The sequence below is a fragment of the Pteronotus mesoamericanus genome, unplaced genomic scaffold (assembly GCF_021234165.1).
Source record: "Pteronotus mesoamericanus isolate MK-2021 breed Mesoamerican mustached bat unplaced genomic scaffold, CSHL_Meso_final contig_164, whole genome shotgun sequence".
NCBI classification, from domain to species: Eukaryota; Metazoa; Chordata; class Mammalia; order Chiroptera; family Mormoopidae; genus Pteronotus; species Pteronotus mesoamericanus.
This window is the reverse complement of record NW_026555065.1, coordinates 3,195,099-3,212,092: the sequence shown is the minus strand read 5'-3', so window position 1 is coordinate 3,212,092 and position 16,994 is coordinate 3,195,099. Positions and strand designations below refer to the sequence as shown.

The 16,994-nt window shown below is 49.3% G+C and overlaps 1 protein-coding gene across 8 annotated transcripts in view; it reads right to left on the bottom strand.

The window, feature by feature from the left end:
- MEGF11 (multiple EGF like domains 11) overlaps positions 1–16,994 on the bottom strand; it is a 362,683-nt gene that overhangs the window by 173,219 nt on the left and 172,470 nt on the right. For all 8 annotated transcript variants that reach the window (XM_054565250.1, XM_054565252.1, XM_054565251.1 and 5 more), the window contains exon 5: positions 1,246–1,338. In XM_054565250.1, coding sequence (XP_054421225.1) covers positions 1,246–1,338 — 93 coding nt within the window. The remainder of the gene's footprint in view (positions 1–1,245; positions 1,339–16,994) is intronic.

The following is a 16,994-nucleotide window of genomic DNA, read 5'->3' as shown; positions in this document are numbered from 1 at the left end:
GGGCCAGCACAGTCACCAACACATTGGAGAGCGTCTCTTGAACCAAAGAGATCTTGGACTCCCTGGTCCAAGATAACCACCCAGGCTCAAAACAAAAACCACATGCAAGAGCCTTGCTTCGTGGGTATGCTCTCATGCACTGGGCAGACAGGCAGGCTCCAGGAAGGCCTTTGGGGAAAAAGGACCATAAGTAGATGCTTCCACCCCAGCAGAGAGAACAGAAAAAGGGAAAAAGCACCACATTGGGTCACCGTGGGCCCAACATTCCCTCTCCAACTCTTCATCATTACTGCAGTCGCTATGGGACAGTGGCTCCCAAAGATGGGTCAATAATGGAGGCAAGACCGCTAATGGATCAGCTTTGCTATGTTCTCTACTTGGGCCACAATAAAAAGGACATTCTACCTCAGCTCAAATCCGGAAGAAAACAGGCTGTGATACTAATCAAGGCCTCTTGGAAAATCAAATAAGACCATGTCTTAACCAGTCACTAACTGGAAGATGTACCAATGGAAAGGGAATCATCTGCAAGCATTTAGGGGAAATAAGCCAGAGGGGAAGGGTTTGCCTTCATCTGGGCTCTTGGCAGAGAACTGCCTGAGCAGCTGTCAGGAACACCTCATCCTCTCAATGGCCAGCCCCACAGTAGAGACACGCCCCAGGCTGCTGTGATCACCTGGTGGGTCCCAAGAGCATCCACCTTACCCCACGCTTACCAGGAAGCCTTCCCCAGAGAGATGGAGGAACACAGCGACTTGTCCCTGCAAGTGTCCCATTCTCCTATCTTTGGGGACACAGAGGCGTCCCAGTGTCCACCAGTCTCATGAATCAGTCCCCTGAGCCTCTGTGAGCACCCACAAAACTAAGCCTTTGGACTAGCAAAGCTAAGGACCAGGTCTTGACCACAGTGACCTCCTGGGTCTGCACCCTTTGGTGGCATCTCAATTTCACTCCACCCCCAAGAGTATATGCAGAAGTGTTCCATCAACAGTCAGAGCTGTACAGATAATCCCACAATCCCCCCCCAACACACAATGCCCCTCCAGATCCCTCTAACCATTACCCCCGTGCCCCTTGTGCCCCCCACCCCATCATATACCAAACTGCAGGTGTGCCTCTTCTGTGACACCCCCGCTCGCCTAGGCAGCCGCAGCCCAACCCAAAGAGTTCGGCATGTACTCTGCACGGAGCCTCCTGAGCCAGAGCCAGGTGCCCACACATCCCCCACAAAACCCCCAGACTCACCACTGGAGCAGTCGGGCCCTCCCCAGCCGGGCTCACAGTGGCAGGTGTCCGGGGAAACACAGCGGCCGTGCACACACTCCTCCGTACACAGGGCTACAGGGGACCGGGAGAGAGGGAGGAAGAACAGGAACAGACCATGAAAACCGACCATCTGGTCAAGGAGCATAAACCACTTTATAATGACTCCCTGAGGCCTAGGGATGTGCAGAACGCATCACTAGCTTCGGAGAAAAATCAAGCTACCCCAGACCTCAGTTATTTAATTAACTCCGAAATGCATCCCACAAGGGTGTACTTCATCCTAGCCTTGTTTCCTAAAATGAAACCCAAGCCTGAAAGATGGTAGCCTTGGTGGCTTTTCAAGAATATTTCCTCCAAGGCTTAACACTTAGAGATCCTCTGCAAAGCCCAACTCCTAAATCCACACTCCTGCTCTTTCCCCATCCACTCAGGAAATGACCTGTCATGTCCATCATTTGCTTTCCCCGATTTCTTTTTTCAAAGGCCCTGAAACTATCAGGTTTCCTGAAAAGAATAGGTTCCTTTCCCTTTCCCCCACCTTTCTGCCCTCCTCCCCAAATGTCCTTATTTTGGGGCTCTCAAATGTCATCAATCAGCAAAGTATACAAATGCTGAGGAAAAGGCAACATCTAATTATAAGAAAGTAATTAAGAAAGACATCCATGATGATGATAATTGTAATTAGAAAGTGCCTGGCAATTTCTTATCATGCAGTCAAATGCTACAGCCTCCTGAGTTGGGAGGCAACAGCAGCGAAGCTTCCATCAACTGCTCCAGCGCTGAGAAGGCTTACTGGCAGTAGTTTGAGGAAGGAAGGTTATGGCTCTCCTCCTCTGACATCCACATTTTCTCAAAGTCATCTTTGCTCCTGAGAGATCTGCCCCACCATCTAATCCATCAGTGAAGGATTACAGAAAACCCCCGCTGCCACCCCTACCAATGTTGTACGCTTGGGAAATCAGCCGCTACCACCAACCCCGTTAATTTCTTAGGAGTGAGCTAGATGAAATGCATCGTCCTGACAAGCAGCTAGAACGCTTCTGCTTGCCTGGCACTGGCCAGGGCAGCAGGTGGCCCCCGATGGGGAAGGCTGCCCCTGACTTCCAAACACCCATCCCACTTCCACGTCCACTGCCTGGCCTGAATGCCCACCCAGAGATTAGACAACAAAGCCAAGTTTATGGTTGATGTGGGTCCTCTGGTTCCTCCCAAGCACAGATGCTGACCCTGAAGCTGTTGCCTTAGCTTTGGCCAGGCCCCCCAGGCAAGGCAGAGCCAAAACAGCCATTTCAGGTGCCCCACTGGTGAGCGGTCTGTAGTCAGCCCATCCCTTGAGAGCATGGGATGTGGGATATCTGGGGAGGGTCCTGGCACCTGAGTCCTCATTTGTATAAGTGGCTTTTGGGGAGAGAGCTGGTTTGTGCTGAAGACTTCCACAGCCCCTCACTTAGTGCTCCAGGACTTACCAGCTAACCCACTTTTTGCTGGGGAACCGGGCTGGACTCTGACCCCAGTGACCAGTTCCTCTGAGGACCACTATGAACTGCTCACCAGGCTGCTAACAAGACCCCAGCTGGTCATCCCTGCTGCCCTGGCTCCTGGTGCTGCCTCCAGACTTTTCAAACAAGCTCAAGTGAGGCAATGTTCCCAGTATACGCTGGACAACAGATGTCGCTCCCCATGCCGTGGCTGGGCCCAGCCAGCTCCCAGCTCTGGCCTCAGCAGCTCCCTCTCCATCTCGCACCCCCACAGGCTGAGGTCCCAGCATGCTCCACAGCTGGGCCTATTTGTCTTCCAGCAGACCCTTCCCATCAGCCTGTCAGATTAACTCAAGACACCTCCACCTGCTTTCTGACCTCAGAGAGCAATTCCTTGACTCGTGGGGGTTCTGTGGGGTGGGGGTAGCGGGTAGAGAGGGCAGGTAGTGACCTGTGAACCTGCCAAGTGTTAGAGAAAACATGTTCAACCCGTTCACTTTATAGCTGGAGAAACCACGGCCCAAGAGCCCTGGACCTTATGGACAATATATGGCCTCTTGGCCAGGAGGAAGGAGCTTGGGGATAAGACTCCTGGAGACAGAGGCTTCGGGAGGTGGAGGGAGGTGAGAGGTGCCCCAGGCCATGCCGCCTTCACAGGTCACTGGGATGGACACTCTTGCCCTGCCCAGATGGCTCAAGGGCTGGGGGAGCCAGTCTAGAGAGAACAACACAGGGGTGCCGTGGTTGGACCCCAGGAAGGTGCAGGCTGGAGAGAAAGGCCAGAGAAGCACCCTCCAGGGTGAGGGGCTCAGAGCAGCTCAAGGACAGATGGGCGTATAAAGAAGACCCCAGCACCGTGCCAGCCCGCACCTTTCTCTGACCCTTCTGGCCCTGGAGACCTGACACTGACCTACCCCCTACACCCTGTCCCTAGCCGGAAGGGAAGGGGCTTCAGGTGCACCGAGCAGGCTCCTCATGGCCTTTTCCCCAGCTCAGCCCTGTATCCAGCGCACTGGCTCCCTGTGACCGTACACAGAGGACAGTCGTCCCACACACCCTTGGCCTGACTCCAGGGGTGTGGTTGCTGTCCCTGTGTTCCCTCCAGACCTCATTATCGCCCCCCTCCTCATTGCCCTGGTATTATGCCTGGACTATTTGCTTGTCAAAACCTCAATCCATTCATATTTCATAGGTATTGTTTAGACAGTGTTGTTTGAGGCATGAAATATTGACAGCAAATACCCAAGGCTCAGGTGGCCATTTTTGACATTTGGGCCACTGCATGTTTGTGTACCTAATGGGGAGGGAAGGGGGAGGGGTGCTGCGGGGAGAGTCTCCTGAGGAGGGATGGGTGGAGGTAAGACCCATGCTCCTCCCTGGGGCTGAGGTGGCTGCCTTCTGCTCCGGGACTCCAGCGTGGCCCAGCGGTGGCGGCCCCGCTACTGAAGACAGGGGTTTACACAGCCACTGCTCCCCCTTCTTGCTGACCCCCGAGGAGGGCGTGAGTTCTGCCCCCCAACCTCCCTCTCCTCTGACTCCTGTAAGTAGAAATGGGTACATTTTGTTGAGTCCCTCTTTCCCCTTCTCCACAGCCATCTGCTGTTGGGGACAGGGAATCAGACGCTGGCTCTGACAGGCTGTGTGACTGACAGCCAGGCTCTCTCCCTGCCCCACTGAGAAATTTGACCCACTGCTCTCTTGTCTCCTCCTGACCTACTGTCTACCTTGGTCCTGCTTCTAACGTCCCAGGCGCCAGGGGCATTTGGAGCGAGAAGCAGCCCAGTGCCGTGGTGAGAGCACAGACTGCACCCAGAAAGCCAGTCTGCACCCTGCGATGCTACCTGGTAACTCTAGACCTCGAGCCAATGACTGCCATCTCTGGGTCAGTCCCCATCTGTTCAATGGGGACGATGACAGGATGGGCCTCAGGCTGTGTGTGAGGATGAAATGAATTGACAGAGGACCCAGAGTGGTGCCTGAGGTGTATCTAATAAATTGACCTTAGCTTACTGAAGGAAGAAAAATATTTCTTAAAAACTTAGTGTAGTCTAAGTGCACCGTGACATAAAGTCTGCAGGAGTGCACAGTGATACCCTCGGCCTTCACATCCACTCCCCACTCACTCACTCACTCACCCAGAGCAACTTCCAGCCCTGCAAGCGCCATGCATGGTAAGTGCCCTGTACAAGTGTACCATTTTTTATCTTTTATACTGTATTTTTACTGTACTTTTTTCCTATGTTTAGGTATGTTTAGATACATAAATCACTGTTACAATGACCTACAGTATTCAGTACTGTAACTTATGCACAGGCTGGTAGCCCAGGAGCAGGTGGGTATCCCCACCGTTAAGCGACACATGACTGTACCTAACTCACAGTTGCTTGCAAAGAGTTAATGAAATAATTCAGGCAAAATGCTTAGACCAGTGCCTGGAACACAGTGAGTGCTCAGTAAGCATTAGCTGCTATTATAACTTCTCTCCTTCCCCCACCCCACACACATTCTCTCCCACTAGGGGGTCTGGAGTTGTTGTCTAAGACAGCTGACACCTGCTACCACTTATCTCAACTTCCTGTGTGCTCCCATTTCTGAGTGCCTACTGTGTGCCAGGCCTCGGAGCTCTCACACATGCTACCTCCACCTCTGTCATAGGCCACTCTAGGACACTTAGCACCTGTCCCTCCTTTGCAGGCCTCCAGCCTCTGGGGGACAGAGGCTGCTCCCTACTCAGCCTTTCTAAGCCCTCATGCTTCCTGGAACACAGTAGGTGCTCACTCCCTGTGGGTTGCAAGAAAAGAGCCACCTGCCCCAGGAAAAAGCATCAAAATACATGCAAAGAGGGAGCAGTTTTCTTCCCTGAGCTCAGCTTCAGAGCTCAGTCAGAGAGAAGTCACCAAATCTCTGGACCCTGCCCCTTGGCTCAGGCTGTTTCTGGCTGTGGAACGAGGGTGACTGGGGACTCGAGGGATGGTGGCGTGGGTGCAGCAGAACGGGCCCAAGTGTGGTATGAAAAGACCTGGGTTTGTGTCTACCAGCATAGAGCTCAATGATATCAAACAACTTTGTTTCCTCTTTGGGCCTTGCCACGTCACTATTAAACCAGATGAGGTCTGAAGTCCCATTCAGCTAAGAATCACTGTGCACTGTCATCCTGCCACCCCCTCCAGGGAATGCCTGGATGGCCACCATTGCTCTAGTCCACTTCCTGGCCCCCAAACTCCATCCTCTTTCAATAGTCTAGTAAACCTCTCATCTTGACATCACAGGACTCCTGGTTTCTGCTCTCTATTCCTTTAGAGATGGCACTGGATTAGGATTCAGGAAAACTGAGTGTGAATTCAGGCTCTGTACTACCTGACATACGATGCTGGGCAGGGGGCTGCCTTTCTCCCTAGACTGTAAAACGAGGGCTGTGGAACACATCACCCTTAAGGCTTCTTCTACTGCTTCCAGGGCTTCTCTGGCTCCACCATGTTCCCTTACAGTAGCTGGAAGCTTGAAACGCTTCCACTGGGCTCCCCAGCCTGGGTCGCCTGAGTCACCAAGGCCAGGCATAGCCTCCGTAACTCATTGCCACCAAGAAGCTAGAAGGGCTCAGTGACCCTAGCTTGCACATTTATGGAAAGTGAAATATTTTCAAACCAGAACCCTTCCATCCACATGGAGTTCCCCCTGACTTGCCAAACCCACAGAAACCTCTTCTTCCTCTGAATCCCCTGGTACTCTCTGGGGTATTGCCCATTTGGAGGTACATAGCACACTTAGCCTGCCACTTCCCCCTTTGGCACAGGTTCATCTATTCTCTCCAATTAGACTGTGAATTCATTAGGGAGAAATCCAGAATCTTCAACATTCTTCAATCTCCTCATGAGCTATGACTTATAGACACTCCACGTGAGTCTTCTGGTGATTCTTCTGAGTGCCTATGGTTTGACAAGCTAGAGGAGAGGGAGCAGGCTGCAGAGGGTGGACATATGACCTGTGAGGGTCGTGTCAAGGTTGGGACTTGGGGGATGATGGTGTGTAGCTTGGAGAAGGAAGTATTCAATTGGAGGCAGGTCCTAGTCAGCAGAGAGTCTGAAAGGCCGCTAAAGTGAAGTGGAAGCCATTCTGTCCCATGCAGAATAGGGACCCAGGGACGTACATGACAAGGGGGCAGATTTCAGTCTCAGCCGAGGCAAGACTTTCTGACACCTGAATGGGTTCAGCAATTCAAAGGGCTGGTTCTATAGGTAGGGAGCAACCATCACTGGGAAGACTCAAGCGGAGCACAGAAGACCTACCAACGCTGGAGGACTGAGAAGGGGTCGCCAGGCGAAGCATGACTCTCAGGCCAAATCCCACGGGCTGCCTATTTCTATAAATAAGTTTTGTTGGAGCACAGCCAGGCCGATGCATTTACACAGTGTGCATGGCTGCTTTTGCGCTACATGGATTGAGCTGAATTGTTGCCACAGAGACCGCTGGTCAGCAAAGCCTGAAATATTTACTATCTGATGCTTTAGGGAGGGAGGCAGGCCTCCTGCTCTAGAAGCTTCTTGGCTTGATGAAAAATTGAACTATGGGACTTTTAAGATCTCTTCTCCCCTTCTATTCGTCTATCATTTACTCTCTATCCATTATGATCAGAAGTTCAAAAGGTGCTTAGGAAATCCCGGATGATGCCAGACTAAAGTGGCACTCTTGTCTGCCTGAGGGGACAGGGGCCGCCAAGCCAGGAGGCATAAACTTCAGCAGCCACAAATGCTCACTTGGCACTTTATTTTAGTCCTCTCTTTCCCCCAGGGGCTGGGGACAAGAAATACGGATGATTTAATGACCATTGTGTCACAGCTGATGGCCTTGCTCGGTAGACGCTAGCAAAAAGTGTGAAAGAGAGACCAAATGATACGTCCTTTCTCTTTGCTCGGCACTCAGTAACACTGCCCATTTAATCCCCGAGGCAGGCTTTACTGCCCCACTTACAGTGAGGGAGGGATCCACGCCACGGGAAGGGCTAGCCTACTGGGCACACTCTCACAGCTGCCAAGAGGCTGTGCTAGATTTCCGTTTCTCAACCTCATTTTCATGATGGCCTCCCCACCCCCAGAGCTATCTTAAACACTTTTTTCTTAATCACTCCCTCCCATGAAATTCTACTACCACAGATACGCTGTACATCTGTGTATGTACTGTATGTATATCTGTGCTTTATGTATAAACAGACTAAGAGCCAATTTTTACCCCTTAAGGATGTATATCTGCTGGATTTTCGCCACTTGCTTCCCCAGGTCACTCCCTACCCTTTTCCACCCTCGTCTGTGCCCGGAGAGGCGGATCTCCAGGGACAACACTAATGGTCTTGCCTGACCTCTGGCTTCTGGATGGGTTTGGCCAATGGCAAATACCAGCGGGAGATGGGAGGCTGGGCCACGAGCTGGTGGTGGTGATGGTACTGTCTCCTACAGCTCAAGGTTGGGGGAGGGGTGTGAATAGAGGGGCTGGTTCTTCTGGCCCAGTAGTAGAGTGGTTCTCCTTGATTGCCAGCCCTAAATGCTGCACCCTCTTTTATTGGTTTCCCTTATCCCTCCCATGCCCTAATAAATAACTGCTTCATTAAACTCTCCTCAGTTAACATGCCATCTGTTTCTTGCTGGGATCCTATCTGATTCAGTGGCCAAGATGAGAATTGAACCCACATCCATGTGGTGCTACAAGGCCTACTCTTAACCACATGTTCCACCACCACCTAGACCACAAGCTGAGATAAGTAAGTTCCAGCACCAGATCGGTCACTGACTTGTCACCTCTTCTGGGTCTCAGCTTCTCTGTGTATGAAATGAAGGGGTTGAATGACATAATCCAGATGTTCCTTCCGGGTCTGGGAGTCTAGGTCTCTATTGTAGCATCTTTAAAATGGGGACAATGGTTCTCTACCTCGTAAGTTCATTGCTAAGTCACTACCTCGCTGATGCAAGCCAAGTTTGAGAAGAATCCATTCCACAAATGCAGACACAGAGCTTGGCTTGGGAACGAATGTGTTCTCAGGTACAGAGGCAAGGCCAGAGCGTCAGTCCTGGGACAAGGGTGAGACTGCATTAGTAGCCTAGGACCCAGTATGAGGATCTTGGCATTGAGCAAAGGGGCAGGTCAGAATTGAAGTCTCCTCTGCAACCCGCTGAGAAAACACTGGCCCTTCCCTGACCAAGGCACCCGGTCTGCTGTCCCTTGCTTGTGGTGAACTCTCAACCCTTGATCCTATTAGCATTCCACCCAAGATGACCCACAAATCCCTGAGGTGCTCATGGTAATATATTTTGCCTGACCATTTGCAAATGGCCTTACTAGTTAATGGAACTATAAAAAATTACATGAAAAGGTCAAGAATAATAAAGACAACTTTCTCGCTTCCTAGCCTGATATCCACCTAGGACAAAAGAAGGCAGGGAAGCCAGGGAAAGGAGCTGTGGCCTCCCAGAATCCTTCAGCATATGGTTTCTGGAGCTTCCCCTGAACCCAGTCTCCCCAGTGCTCCAACGCACATTGATCAGTCCTCCATAGGCATTCTTGGCAGGGGCCTCAGATCAGGCTATCATTTGATCCTGTTTGAAAATAAAATGACCTACATCTAAGTGGACCCAAGTGCCAATTCCAAAGTGACACAGTTAGCATGAGCGATTCTGCCATGCCCAAGGTCACATGAAACGTGGTTGGGGAGGGGAAGTATGTGGGTATGTGTGTGTCTGTGTCAGGGAGTCACCCAGGGGAATTCTAAAACAATTCATCAGATGTGTATTATTTATTCCTTTATAATTGCCAACCCCAAGTCCTCTCCACAGCGAGGAACAGCCAAGATGGCTGGCCTTTCCTCTCAGCACATCAAGAGCTGACTTTTAATTGCTGTGGTCATATCTGGCTCTAAGATGTGACCAGTCCTTTAAAAAAAAAAAAAAAAGCAGCAGCATTTCACCTGCAGGGCCAATAAGATGGAAGGACATTAAGAGCCAAACACTCTCCTGGTCTGAGGCCTGCAGGTTCCCCTTTCTCCTCTGTGGGGTTCTGGGGAGGCTCATACAAGCCTCTGGGATTGGGTGATCAGGGGTCTGCCACCCCCACCTTACTTGCTAGGCTGGCCCATAGCCACTCACCATAATTTTTAATTCAGTGGGATCCTTGCTGAGATTTTGCCCGGCAGTCCAGCATTATCTAATACCTGGACCCCTGTTCTGCCACTTATTAGCTGCACATCCTTGAGTAACCTGTCTTGTCTTCAGTTTCCTCATCCATAAAATGACTATGGACTTAGAGAGTTACTGCAAAGAATAAATGAGTTCATTCATGCAAAGCACCTAGAACCAGAGGTTAGTTATAAATGTTACTGGTCTTTTTTTATGCTGTTGTTATTAATATTCCTCTTCCCAGGGCCATGCCCCAAGATGCAGCCCACCCAAGATGACGTGCAAGGCTCATTTCCAGCGCAAAGGATAAGAGAATGGCCTAAATTAGACCTGTCAACGGTTCCTTATTCACTGGGAATACTGGAGATAAGGGGATTGGGGACAGAGTAGGAGGGGACTGTCTAGGCTCAGCTCATTGGTAAATCGTAAGTTACCCAGGAGAGTGCTATGCACATCCCTTTCCTCCTCCATTTCTGAAAGGAGCGTGGAATGAAGGGGGCCAGTCAGTCCTTCCTCTCCCAGAGAACCAATGGTTGAGTTTCTGCACCGGAATGTGAACTTGGGACAGGGTACCTGCAGCCAGGGTCCTTTCTGCTCCCATACACTCTCTGCTTATTTATGCAAAAACCCACCCATACGTGCATTCACTCACAAGTCTGCTGTGTGCTGCGTTCCCTGGGCAGGTGGTGTACAGAGGAGTCCAAAAGGCAGAAATGGCCAGGCCTTGCCCTGCCTTTGGGACTCCCAGAGAGTGAGTACTCCTCCTGCCTGCTCTCTCCCCTTCCCCCCAAAGAGTCCCCCAAAGAGCCCTTAAGAGCCTGGGATGCCTCCTCTGAGAGTTGTGCACAGAGGAATGAGAGCTGAGCTCTGGTGCCCACAGGCCAGGAGGGTGGGTGATCAGAGAATGGACTTGGGAGCTAGGCTGCCTGGATTCAAGTTTTGGTTTTGCCACTTTCTAGTATGACATCAAAGAAATTACGTCTCTGGGCCTCAGTTTTCTCATCTTTAAAATGGGGATGATGGTCCTCTACCTCATAAGTTGGTTGCTAAGTTAAATCATCAATACATGTGAACTGCTTAGAGCAGTGCCTGGCACATGGGAACCCAGCTTATTTTTTTCAAAGCCATTTATTCCATTCCCCTGCCTCTGAGCATTTATTAACGCCAAAAACATTTATTAAGCACCTACCATGTGCCAGACACTGTGCTAGGACTAACATAAGCAAAAAGCTGCAGTCCCGGCTTTCATAATGTATTAATAGTAAGAAAGGGAGTCAGCACCTGAGTGGGTCTGTAAGTGGGCATCAGATGGGTAGGCATCAGGTGGGTGAGCCAGTGGACAACGGCACTAAAGTGTTCCTAGTGCTGAAATCACAGCCAGTTCAGAGTATAGGATGAACCCCAAGAGAAGGTAGACGACTCTTTTTTATGTTGGCAGACAGGGGAAGCACGTCACAGAGGGGATGCTCTGCTTGAAGTCCACTCATAGTACATCTACCGAGTACCTATCATGTGCCAGATACTGTATCAGTCTTCCCCACTTTCACAGATCATGGAACTGTGGCCCCAGGGTTTTCTGTAGGAAAAAAAACTTCCTTTACCGTCCTTTTTCTAGCCCTCTCATTTCTCTAGCCTTGGCGCTCCCTCTTGCTCTCTCCTCTTCGGCACACAGAACCCCTTCTGGTTCTGAATGGGCCCCAACCCTACGGATCCTGGGCCTTCATACAGCCTGGAACTCCATTCCAAATTCAGCTCTCCGGCTCTCTCAGCACTTACTTCTGCTTATCCTTCACATTAATTTAGATGCCACTTCTTCCAGGAAGCCTTCCCTGACTGCCCTGCCCCCAGGCTGTGTTGGGTCCCCTCCCTGCTCCCACAGCATCCAGTTTGTCCCATAGGCCATAATACTGACTTCTCTGTGCCACTTGTCTGTCTCCTGTCAACTCCCAAAGGCAAAGAAAGGGCCTGTGTAGTTCTCCCTATGTCCTAGCACAGGACCTGGCACATGGCAGGTATTCAATTAATATATGCTGAATAATTAAGTATCTGAATCTGCAAAGAATCTCTCTCCTTTCCCTTCACCCAGAGCCCTACCTGTCTCCAATGTGGGCCATACGAGTCTGGTTGAGGTTGAATATGTAACTCAGCTAAGACACCAGGGCAATGCACAAACCTGAGTTCAAGTTCCAAATGCCCCCACGGTGGGACCGTGAAATGCTCTTTAGAAAAATTTCAGTCACACTCCAGCTAGTAAGCAAGGATTGTTCCAGCAAAACCCAAAAGAATGATTTCAGTCTGAGGTTTGGGTCTCCTTGTTCCAGCGAGCCCTGGAGGCCACCAATCATCAAAAACAGCGTCAGATGACAGACTCCACTGGTGACCTCTACCAATTACCCCAAGATACTAGCTTGCCTTTCATGGCTCATCTCAACATGGCTTAACTGTTAATAATTGTTTATCAATTAAAATTGCAACTTGTCAGAACGTCCCCATTGGGTTCCTGTGTAAAACAATCACATCCAACCATGGGTCTGATAAAAGCCTGGTGTTGCAGTCAATTCTCCTGATGGATGCTATGGGCTCCAGAGCTGCCTGTGGATGCTCTTGTACCCTTGCCTTTCCTAGTTTTGTGAAGGATTTTCTCAGCTGAGCTGTTCAAACCACCAACCCTGCATTCTTAAAAAGAGGAACAGCTTTTCAACTTGTTAATGATGTTGGCACATATGGCCTGAGTCAGCAACCCCCAGCACAGAGCCTAAGAAAATCTTTTCCTGGGTCTTTTTCCCCTGCTATTTGACAGATGCCAGACTTTCTCCAGAAAGACACATGCCAACTGACTGATGTTTTCTTTGGGAAATTGATCTTCACCACCTATGAGGAAAGCAAAACATGAAGCTTGTCAAGCATTGTTTTAAAATTATATTTTATTGATTATGCTATTACAGTTGTCCTGATTTTTCCCTCTTTGCCCCACCTCCACCCAGTACTCCCACCCCCCACTCCCTCAGGCAGTCCCTACAACATTGTTCATTTCCATGGGTCTCATATAAGCTCTTTAGCTATTCTGTTTCCTATGCTATAGTTTACATCCCAATGGCTATCCTCTAACTGCCCATTTGTACTTCTTAATCCCCTCACCTCGTCACCCATTCCTGTATACTCCCCTCCCATCCAGCAACCAGCAAAACATTCTCCGTACCCATGATTCTGTCTCTGTTCTTCTTGTTTGCTTAGTTTGTTTTTTAGATTCAATTGTTGATAGATTTGTATTTTTTGCCATTTCATTGTACATAGTTTTGATATTCTTCTTTTTCTTAAATTAGTTTAACATTTCATATAATAGTAGTCTGGTGATGATGAACTCCTTTAATTTTCTCTTATCTGGGCAGCTCTTTATCTGCCCTTCAATTGTAAATGATAGCTCTGCTGCATAGAACAATCTTAGCTGTAGGTCCCTGTTTTGCATGACTTTGAATCTTGCCAATCCCTTCTTGCCTGCAAAGTTTCTTTTGAGAAATCAGCTGACAGTCTTATGGAAACTCCTCTGTAGGTAACTAACTGGTTTTCTCTTGCTGCTTTTAAGAGTCTCTCTTTATACTCGGGAGAGGGAGATGGGAAGAAGCAAGGAAAATTGAAGAAACTGAAAGGAAAAGAAATCAAAGAGAAAGAGGGAAGGGGGGGAAGGGAAAGGGAAAGGAAGGGGAAAGTCAAGGAACATAGCAAGGACTTGGACAAAACCAAAGGGGGGTGGGGAGGGAAGGTGGGGGGGGGGGAGGGGGGGGGGGAGAGACAAATGTATTTAAAAAGTAAATAAATTAATTTAAAAAAAAAAAGAGTCTCTCTTTATCTTTAATCTTTGGCACTTTAATTATGATGTGTCTTGGAGTGGACTGCTTTCCATCCATCTTGTTTGGGACTCTCTGTACTTCCTGGACTCAAGTGTCTATTTCCTTCACCAAATTAAGGAAATTTTCTTTTATTATTTTTTTCAAACAGATTTCCAATTTCTTGCTCTTTCTCTCTTCCTTCTGGCACCCCTACGATGCGAATATTGGACGTCTTGAAGTCCTCCCAGAGGCCTCTTACACTATGCTCATTTTTTTTGGCCTTTTTTCTCTTCTTCTTGTTCTGATTGGTTGTTTTTTGCTTCCTTATATTCCAAACCATTGATTTGATTCTCGGCTTCATCCACTCTACTGTTGTTTCCCTATAAATTGTTCTTTATTTCAATTAGTGTATCCTTCTTTTGTGACTGGATCTTTTTTATGCTGCTGAGGTCCTCACTAAGTTCCTTGAGCATCCTTACAACCAGTGTTTTGAACTTTGCATCTGACAGATTGCTTATCTCCATTTCATTTAGTTCTTTTTCTGAAGTTTTGATCTGTTCTTTCATTTGGGCCATGTTTCTTTGTCTCCTCATTTTGGCAGTCTCCCTGTGTTTGTTTCTATGTATTAGATAGAGCTGCTTTGACTGTGTGTGTTGGTAGTGTGGTCTAACGTACTAGGTATCCTGTAGGGTCTGGTGGCTCCCATATGACCCAAGCTGGGTACTTGAGGTGTGCCTTCCATGTGGGCTGAGTACACACTCCCCTCGTAGTTGAGTTGATTGCTGTTGGCAGGTCAATAGGAGGGATTTACCCAGATCAGTCAGCTGCAGGAATTGGCTGTGACCACTGACCACCAACCTCCAACCTCCATGGAGTATCAGCTGTGCAGAGGCAGGGTGGTGGTGCTCTGACATGGTCTGTAGCTGTCCACAGGGTGCGCTGGCCCTGGGGTTTCCCAGGTGGTGCAGGCCAAGGCCAGCCCCCACTTGTGTTTTGCCCAGGGCCACCCTGCCTGAGCTATAAAGCAATCTGAGATGGCTGTTACTTGTGCTGGGCTTGGATATTCCCAGGCAAAGCCAAGCTGCGAATCTAGGCTGGCTGCTGCTAGTGCTGGGTCTGTGGCTCACTGAGGCCAGCTATTGCTTGTTTGAGAGGATTTAGGAAGTTGTGAAGCATGAGCCATTCATATGGAAAAGCAGCCTGGGTAGGCCTGTAAGTTGGGTGGGGCAGAGTCTCTGGGGATCTCCAAGGTGGGTCAAACAGTATTAGTCAGGTAGATGGGGTCTCAGATATGGCACCAGCTTGCTGGCTCTGTGTGGGGAGGATTTAGGAAAAGGACTATGGCCTCTGCTTGCATTAATGTCAGACACTTTAGATCCTCCCTTTATGCCACTAGTGCATTTCAAGCTGCTACCTGGGTGCTGGAGCTCAGAGGGAGTGAGTCTTAGTAGGTGAGTCCATGTGTGGATTCTTCAAGAGGAACTGCTTGATAATCCAGAAGTTTCTTCCACTGACTCAATCCCCACTGGTTTTTTGCAGCCAGAAGTTGTGGGGACTTATCTTCCTTGCACTTGAACCCTGGGCTGAGGAACATGGGGTGGGGCTGGGACACCTTATTCCCAAGATATTCCTTTTGAATTTTATCTACTTCATGTGGGTGTGGGACCAGCCTGTTCCACATCTGTACCCCTCTTACGAGTGTGGATAGATGTGGTTTCTTTAATTCCATAGTTGTCAGATTTCCATTCAACTCAATTTCTGATGGTTCTGAGTGATGGTTGTCTATACTGTAGTTGTAATTTTGATGTGGCTATGCAAGGAGGCGAGCCATGTCTGCCTGTGCTGACATCTTGAGCACTTTTTTAATGCTGATTTAAAAACCAGTCCCCTGTTTCTGCCTTGTGACTTGCCTTCCCTGAGAAAGGGGCTGATCTTTTCTCATAGCCATACATGACAGAGTCCAAAAGGAGGAGCACATGGAGGATGGGCAAACATACAAATATGAGGCCCCAGGCAGAGGATGTGGTTAAGCTCTTGGGTATCATGTTGGATAGACCTAGGTTTAAGTCCTGGTTCTTCCACTTAGCCTGCTGTGTGTCCTTCAGTCAATTAAAATGACCTAACAACCCAAAGCTTCAGGTTCTCCATCTATAAAACTGGGCCAATAGAATTACCTAATGTTGTTAGGGGCTAAATAAGATAATGCCGACAAAGGGGCTGGCAGAGTGGGCTCTTTGCAAGGGCTCCACAAATCCTCTTACTACCATGGCTGGTTTGGGAGGAGGCAGTCCACACATGACACTGGAACATGCAAAGCTTGGGGACTTCAGCAGGCACACAGAACCACAGCATATCAAGCAGAAGGGGCCAAGGAACTAGAGAGTCCCCCCTTTCACTGATTTAGCCAGTGCTTGGAGCCTCTCACCTACATCCTGTGCCAGACTTCTACTGAGATGCTTCTCCTAGCCAGGAACGAAGTCACTCTGCGCCAGCTTCACTCAGTTGCATCACAGCCTCAAGTGAAAAAGACTCTTTCCAACCTCTGGGCCTTTGGACATGCTCTCCTTTCTCCCAGAGACACTCTTCAGCCTCCTCTTTGCCTGGCTGATTTATCTCTCAAGTCTCACCTTAAGTATTGCAGGAATATTCACCTACTGCAGGAAGCTGTCTCTAGCCACTGTCTCGACAGGTTAGGTGTTCCTGATATGCACTCCCATAGTACCCATCCTTCCCCATCAAAGCATAGGTCATGTATTCCTGTTTTGCTTGTTTGACTGTCTTCAATGCTGGACCAGGAGCCTCTGAAAGAAAGATGCTTTCTCTCTCCCTCACCGTCGGGTCCAGCACAGTGCTGGCACAGAACAGAAGTTTAATAAACATCTGTTGAATATATGAATGCATCAAGGAATCGCCTTTGATTTATTAACAGATCTGATTACTTAGAAGCTTTTTGCTTCACTGAGCTGAAATCTGCCTCCTCGGAACTTGCCCACATTGGTGCTGCTCTCCAGCCTACGCCTGGTCCTGATTCCACATGACGAGCTTTCAGGAGGCTTTTTTCTACTGGGCCTGAAGCAGAGGAGAGATGGAGTGACAGAAATCCATGGCTTCAAAGGGGCCTGTGGGTGGGACAAATGGTGCCCAGCAGTGGAGAAGTGTCCTTCCTTTCTTCAAAGTTAGTCTTTTGTCTTGGGTACTCCCACTATGCTATGCCACCAACCAGCGCGATAAAGCCCACTCCAGGTTTATGAGTGTCACTGCTT